Source organism: Callorhinus ursinus, unplaced genomic scaffold (genome assembly GCF_003265705.2).
Source record: "Callorhinus ursinus isolate GAN/ISIS: 27379988/994484 unplaced genomic scaffold, GSC_fseal_2.0 scaffold24, whole genome shotgun sequence".
Classification (NCBI taxonomy): Eukaryota; Metazoa; Chordata; class Mammalia; order Carnivora; family Otariidae; genus Callorhinus; species Callorhinus ursinus.
In genome coordinates this window covers 24,233,261-24,241,554 of record NW_027397086.1, presented here as the reverse complement: position 1 = coordinate 24,241,554, position 8,294 = coordinate 24,233,261, and the positions used below count along the sequence as shown (strand labels likewise).

At 36.5% G+C, this 8,294-nt stretch overlaps 1 protein-coding gene across 1 annotated transcript; it reads right to left on the bottom strand.

Moving 5' to 3' along the window:
- Positions 1 to 5,545: 5,545 nt before the first annotated feature.
- On the bottom strand, positions 5,546 to 6,589 carry LOC112836737 (olfactory receptor 13C4-like). Its single transcript, XM_025888650.2, is given in 3 exon segments — positions 5,546 to 6,507; positions 6,510 to 6,538; positions 6,540 to 6,589. Coding segments are annotated over 3 exon segments (1,041 nt in total).
- Positions 6,590 to 8,294: the final 1,705 nt, after the last annotated feature.

The following is an 8,294-nucleotide window of genomic DNA, read 5'->3' as shown; positions in this document are numbered from 1 at the left end:
ATAAAGTTAAAAATTGGTCCCAAAGGGGTCAAGGTAACTTCAGGTAACTGCTTGCCAAAATATATCCAACACATTTTAAAGGGAAACCCCAAAATCCAACATTCAATGATATAAAGGTCAAAATTACTAGCTACAATTCAAAATTACAAAAAAAAAATGCTAAAAGGCAGTATAATCTGTCCCATAACCAGAAAAAAATAAAAGCCATTCAATAGAAAGTTTAGGAAATGATAAATAATGAAACTAGCAGATAAGCTATTATAAATTACCCACAATTTAGAGAAACCAAGAACATAATGAACATAAATGTTATTTTTAAAAAATAACTTCTGGAAATGGAGTACACAATTTGTAAAATGAAAATTCTACTATATGTGGTTAATGGCATATTAGAGATTGCAGATGAAAATATAAGTGAACTTGAAGACACAGCAATAAAACTATTCAAAATGAAGTATCTCACTGCTAGAGATGGAAGGTACAAATATAAAAAAAGAAAAGAGTGCAACTTGTAGGGTTGGATTGAATTTTAATGTCAGTATGAACTAGTGGTTTTATGTAGCTATAGACATATATATATATAGACATTAAAATGGTTATACATGTAGGTATTTACATACATATCATAGCTGTAATTATTGAGAGGGCCTAGAAAGAATGATACCCTGATAACAATGAGTTTTGGTTTCTAAGTATACTCGCCATTAAAAGAAACCAGAACTCTTAAAGAAATGACAGTTTCCTGGAACTGGGATTGGAAAGCATAAGATGAGGTTGAAACATCTTGTTTTTTTAAGAAACAAATCAGATGAACATAGGGGAAGGGGAGGAAAAATAAAATAATATAAAGGCGGAGAGGGAGGCAAACCATAAGAGACTCTTAAATATAGGGAACAAACTGAGGGTTGCTGGAGGGGTGGTGGGTGGGGGGGATGGGGTAACTAACTGGGTGATGGGCATTAAGGAGGGCACTTGATATGATGAGTACTGGGTGTTATATGCAAGTAATGAATCACTAAATTCTACCCCTGAAACTAATACTACACTATATGTGAACTACCTTGAATTTAAATAAAATCTTGAAAGAAAAAAAAAGGATACATCTTGTTTTACCAGACAAGGAAGTGCTCAGAGAATTGTGGACACATTTCAAAAGAATACAGGAACCAACGTGAAGGGAAGGCCTTGCAAAATTCAGGCCAAACTGAGCAATGAAATTAATAATAGTAATAATGGATTGTAACCCAATGAATAAAATAAGTTGTGAGTTCAAATGTATTTAAATAAACCAATGGATAAATAAATACATTAGTTATTTTATTTATAAAGCTATTCCTTTGAGTAGAATGCCAATGGATAAATTAGAAGAAATGATGGTGTTAGAAAATCACCAGGTGACAACCATAATAATAAGAATTGATTTAGGGGGGCACCTGGGTGGCACAGTTGGTTAAGCAACAGCTCTTGGTTTCGGTTCAGGTCATGATCTCAGAGTGGTAAGATTGAGCCCCACATCAGGCACTGCACTCAGTGCAAAGTCTGCTTAAGTTTCTCTCTCCCTCTCCCTCTGCCCCTCCCCCAACTCCCTCCCTCTCCCCCTCCCTCAAAAATAAATAAATAAATCATAAAAAAGAAAGAATTAATTTAGGAAGGAATTATCAACTGATGCTAAACCTAGTGGTATAAGTTTGTGAAGGAATAAGATATCCATATAATATCAATGTATCTTCTTACAAGAACTTAACAATGAAAAAAGGGAAAACAGTGATTTTGCACAGGAGAAATCCAACACATACCACCTTAACCAGTATCAATGTTAATACTTCCCATAATGAATCAAATCAATATCAAGTGTCTCCTGATATCAGATACAGAGAAGAACAAAAACATAATGTGTTATTCTTGGAAAAAAATTGCATAACTTGAATTTTATCATGAAGAAACAAAGTAAAATTTAAAGGGAATCCTAATATACCTGGCCTCCGATTACATTTAGGTCATGGAAAACAAAGATAGGGTAGGAACCATTACTGAACTGAATCTTTGACTTGAAAGACTTTTTTTCTATAGAGCGACTGTTTTGCAAATTTTTGAGACTGAATAAATTTATCAATTAGATTGGCAGTAAATGACCTTTTTTTTTGTTTTGATTGGTAGTGTTTACAAGAATCTGTACATAAGATAAAATTGCATAGAACTATACACACACACATAATATATGGAAAAATCATGAAAACTGAGTAAGTTCTGGTTATGTAGTTAATAGCATTGAACAAATATCATTTTTGTAGTTCTGCTATTGTACTACTATAACATATCACCATTGGAAAAATGGGGTGAATGGCACACAATACTCTATATACTATTTTTGCAATTTTCTACATGTTTATAATTATCTCCACATAAAGATTTTTTTTAAAACTTTATGGACACTCAAGTTTGAAATTTATATAATTTTCATGTACCATGGAGTATTAATATTATTGTTATTTTTTCAGCAGTTTAAAAAGTTAAACATCATTCTTAGCTCATGGACCACACAAAACCAGCTGGCAGGCTAGATTTGGCCCAGGGTCATTGTTTGCTGACAGGTAAACTAAATAGTATTATTTCCCCATGTCAATAATTGTATTCTGATTATGGTAGAACAATATCATTGAGTGATTTTAAGAATGACAAAATGAAATGTTTAGGGGTAAAGAAACATAGTATCTGCACCTTCCTCTCAAACAGTTCTCCCTCTCTTTCTATATATATATGTAAAATACACAGAGAGAGAGAGAGAGAAATGATAAAGCAAATATTGTAGGATGTTACTGGGGTAAAGGCTTAAAGAAAATTCCTTGTGTGCTTCTTGCAACTTTTCTCTAAGTTTGAAATGGTTCCAAAATAAAAAGTATTTACACACACATATAAATCCAATATTTGCTTAAAAACCCAGAGAAAGGGGATAAGTGGGTATAGACAATCAAACAATGAACTGGTAATTATTTAAGCTGAGTGATTGGTACCTCAGGTTTCATTAAATATTATCTTTCAGTTTATGAGTATTTGAGGATTTCCAAAATGAGAAGTTTATATAGTAAACACACAGAGACCAGAGTTGCAAAAGTTTGTGGAAATCCTTACAGTGTCATTGACAGCAGATAATACAATCTTGGGGGTAGGAGAAAAAAGGGAGATGTTTTCCCTTTTTTCACAATTAGCAAGAGAATTTTTTTTTAAATCGTAGCACCTGACCCAGTAATTTTATTTTCTAGAATTTATTCTGTGAAACCTAGATATATGTACACACATTTTTTTAAGCTTACAAAATAGTTGGGTGCCTGGGTGGCTCAGATGGTTAAGCATGGAGCAGGGAACAGGGAGCCTGCTTCTCCCTCTGCCTCTCTCTCTCTCTGTCTCTTATGAATAAATAAAATCTTTTAAAAAAAACTTATAAAATAGCAACTTGGAGTGTACACGGTGCGTCAAAAGAAATCAACATAAAAATGATGAATTTTATGGCTCCAAATTAGTAAAACAAATAATAAAAATGTTAACAGTGGTCACCTGTAGAAGGTAACAACAGGGAAAACCATTTTTTCTGCTTATACTTTTCCATAGTTTTTGGAAATTTCTAAAATATTTATTGTCACAAAATAACACATTAAATAATCTTTTTAAGATTTCTCAATTTCCTGGGAAGGCAGATTAGTTTTAAACCTGTCAATTTTCTGAGCATTCATCAGTATAAGCAGAACTTCTAAACTAAGGCAACACTGCATCAACTTTATACATACCAATGAAAATTAGAATCAATTTTTATAAATCAACACTCAAATTAATATTAACATGTATATGAGACACTAGCACCCTTCCTGTTGTGGAAAAAAACTAAGGTGCTAAGGAATTACCTTGGACGACTAGGAGCAGGACTTTTTTGTACATCCACAGGGACATGCCTCAAACCTTGACGGCAGAGGTCAGAAGCTGAAAAGATTTAAACCTGAATCAGACTGAAATACAGGGCTCATGCCAGTGGAAGTGGGTAGAAGTTAAAAAGCCTCACCCACAGACAGGGTTTGGTACACACCTGTCTAACATAGAACCAAAAGCAGCACCCACTGTGATCCAAGCCAGAGAAGCACCAACAGCTAGAGGTTTACTGCAGGGACAACACTCCACCCAGGAAACAGGTAGTATTTACCCCTAGGATGTAGATGGGCTGGGAGTACAGCCCTCAGCTAGGAGCCCTTGGGCTATATTATGGCTCTGAACCAACAGGAAAGAGAACATTTAGATAGGAAAATAAGGCTGAAACCAGCTGTCACAATGGCTGGTAATATGGACCAATGATATGCTATGCTCAACCATGGCAGAAAAATCTACACAAAGTGGGGAAAAACCTGTAATAGGTTTACTGAGGAGTTTCAACTCACTCGAGTAGAAATGAAATGGTTTTCTCTTCTCAGACACTAATTTTAGCCCTCTTTCAGAGCCTTAAAAACATTTCAGGCAAACTAAAAAAGTTCTGATTATTTTCAGCCCTAAAATGGTCATCATCCTCCAGGCCTTTTCTAGACTAGTTTAATGGCTGAGTCTACGGCCCAGAGAAGAAAGGGTCAGCAATCCTTCGTTGATCAAGCCAGACATCAGCTCTCCTTTGCAGGCACCCCAAACCTCAAGAGGCTCTTTTGCAGCATCCCCTTTACTTGTCTTGGATTGGAACAGTTTTCCTACTCTTTCACAGGGACAATAGTGAAATGCCTCTCGTGATTCACTGAGTTCTCCTCATGATGTAAAAGTCTCCCTTGAGTCTATCTTTCCCTTTCTTGATGTTTTCTTTATATAGAAATGTGGGGAGAAGGTACAAGGAGGAGTGGTGATTGATATTATTAAGAAGACTTAAGGGAGGGATGGCTGACCCTAATAATTGTAGTTTGTTTGTTTGTTTTTAAAGAGGTGCTAGCTAGTGTCTTTTATGTTCAATTTGGAATCTTCAATTCCTATATTCTGAATCAACAGGAAAAGTCAAGCTCAACATCGTCTACAAAGAGAACCACTATGAACTTGGCACTATGCCCAGTGCTTTGTGCAACTTACTGAATCTTTATAATAACACCGGGAGCAGTGTTTAATTACTCCTTTTTTGCAAATAAGGAAACTGCAGTTTAGAAAGAATAAATAACTTCCTCAATATTAATTTAAGTAGTTTGTGATACAGCAGAATTTATACTCCTGCTTTTCTATTCCCAAAACTTACATGTGATTATTTTCTATTATGTTTTCACACAGGACACCAGAAACGCTCATTTCAGATATCACCATGGATGAGATTCTAATGGAATTCATTGTCTTTGTGAGATGTGAATCAGAACCTATTACAATCCGAGTTTATGGCAGACTATTGTTCTTGGTAATTATAGCTAAGCTGGGCCAGTGAAGGCAAAGAATAAAAATCTTTCTTTATAAACTTTGCTTTCCCCAAAGAAGGTCCTCAATGCTGGCCCAATGATGCCATTTGTATTCTTTATACACTAAAGACTCACATTTCTCTTTGGTTTTATTGCTTAATAGCTTTCCAATTCAGCAAATATTTCACAGCAGCTTTAACATCCTTATTTCTCAAGCTATAGATTATAGGATTTAGCATGGGGGTCACTACCCCATAAAACATGGAAATAAGCCCTTCCGTAGCTTGCGGAGTGTCATTCCCAAGGTGGTCTTGAGACTTGGGCTTAGCATACATGAAGAAGATGGTACCATAAAATATGATCACCACAGTCAAATGCGCAGAGCAGGTGGAAAAGGCTTTGCGTCTCCCTGCGGCTGAGTTCATTCTCAAGATGGTGTAGAGGATGAACACATAGGAGAAAAAAATGACCAGCAGTGGAAGAACCAGGAATGCCATATTTGACACTGCTAGGGTAACAATATTGAGGGATATGTCAGCACAAGCTAGCTTAAGGACAGCTAATATCTCACATAAGAAATGGTTAATAATATTATTCCCACAGAAAGGCAATCGCATGGCAAGAGATGTTTGCACAATTGAGTTGATTCCACCAGAGAGCCATGACACAGAAGCCATCAGTACATACACCACCTTGCTCATGATGACAGGGTATCTCAGAGGGCTACAGATGGCTACATAGCGATCAAAAGCCATCATGCCAAGGAGCAAACACTCTGTTGAGCCCATTGCAAAGCCAAAGAACATCTGTACTGCACATCCAGAGAAGGAAATGTTCCTTTTCTTTGAAATTAAGCTCACCAAAGTTGAGGGAACAGAGGAGGTTGTATAGCAGATGTCCAGGAAAGAGAGGTTGCCCAGGAAGAAGTACATGGGGGTGTGAAGACGGGAATCAAAGATGCTTGCTATGATCAGAACACCGTTGCCAATTAGAATCCCTATATACATTACTAGAATTAGAGAAAAAAAAATGACCTCAAGTTTCGGGTAACCAGAGAGTCCCAGAAGAATGAATTCTCTCACAAATGTCTTGTTTATCCTATCCATATCCCAGCTTTCAGGATATCAAAGGAAGACCTAACAAAATATTTTCACTGTCAAGCAACAAATGTAACAAATGCTTTGCATAAACATTATTCTGGGGTGAAATAGAGTGTTTTCTTTGAAGTTCTGTCATCTGCTTCTGTCATCTGTTGTTATCCTCAATGATGTTTATGCCTAGAATACAATACCAGGATATTGAGAGTTTCTATGCCCTGTGTCCAATGCGTGAATATCTACCTAGGATCAAAAGCAAGTTCAGAAGCAACCTTCCCTACTGCTGAAGACACTCTAAGTAGAGTCTTCTAAAAGCCCTAGAATATTTCAGACAACAAACCATTTCTTCATTTTAATCAGGTCCAGTGAGAGAGTGATGGGGAAGGCAAAAGAAAACTCAACAAGGACTGGAATTTTGATTCAGTGTTTAACAGAAATGTTCAAACGTGTAAAGCAAATTTTATTTGTATGCATATTTGCCTACCTCACATTCTTTTCAGTCAAATTGTGTGTTTTTACGGGGCAGACATTTGATTATATTAAACTGAATCATTACACAGCAATTTTAAAATCTGCTCAAAGGCAAAGTTAGTTGAACTCACAGTCATGGCCCACTCTTACTATTTTGCTTTTTCCTATAATAAGACCAGCATACAGACCAGCTGTGCAAGAATCTGATGGAGAATCTTTGAAGAACAATAATATCTCTTCATTTGTTTTATCCTCTGGCTTCAGAGTTATTTTTCATAATTTATTAAGTAAACCTGAGAAAACAGTAATAATGTTTAAATATATTTGTGTATACAGTGTAGCACTTTATACTTTATTTTAAAAAACAAATCAATCTTCTCATTATCCTTATTTTCTTTTCAATTGTGAATGACAGGATGTGGCCAAAGTTATCCAGCCTGTAAGTAAAAAGTAGAGCTTGAAGCTCAGATCTTTGCCAATAAACTGCAGCTGTTGGGGCTACAACACAAGTCAGTACACCTTGTTTTCCCACTGACTAGCATCCAGAAATTTTGGCCTTGGTGGAATAAAACAGAAGCAACTATTCCAGTCTTCCAAAATTTTCATATGCACATAAATTACCTGGGGATCTTGTTAAAATGCAGATTCTCTTTTAGTAGGTCTGGGGCAAAGCCTGTGATTCTGCATTTCTTTTTCTTTTTTTTTACGATTTTATTTTGAAGTAATCTCTACACCCAATGTGGGGCTCAAACCTACAACACCAAGATCAAGAGTCACATACTCTACCGACTGAGCCAGCCAGGCATCCCTGTGAGTCTGCATTTCTTTTTTTTTTTTTAATTTTTTTATTGTTATGTTAATCACCATATATTACATCATTAGTTTTTGGTGTAGTGTTCCATGATTCACTGCCTGTTCATAACACCCAGTGTTCCATGCAGAACGTGCCCTCCTCAATACCCATCACCAGGCCAACCCATCCCCCTACCCCCCTCCCCTCTAGAACCCTCAGTTTGTCCCCCAGAGTCCATCATCTCTCATGGTTCGTCTCCCCCTCTGACATACTTCCCTTTTCTTCCTCTCCTGTTATCTTCTTCTTTTTCTTTTTTCTTAAAATATGTTGCGTTATTTGTTTCAGAAGTACAGATCTGTGATTCAACAGTCTTGCACAATTCACAGCGCTCACCGTAGCACATACCCTCCCCAATGTCTATCACCCAGCCACCCCATCCCTCCCACCCCCAACCACTCCAGTAACACTCAGTTTGTTTCCTGAGATTAAGAATTCCTCATATCAGTGAGGTCATATGATACATGTCTTTCTCTGATT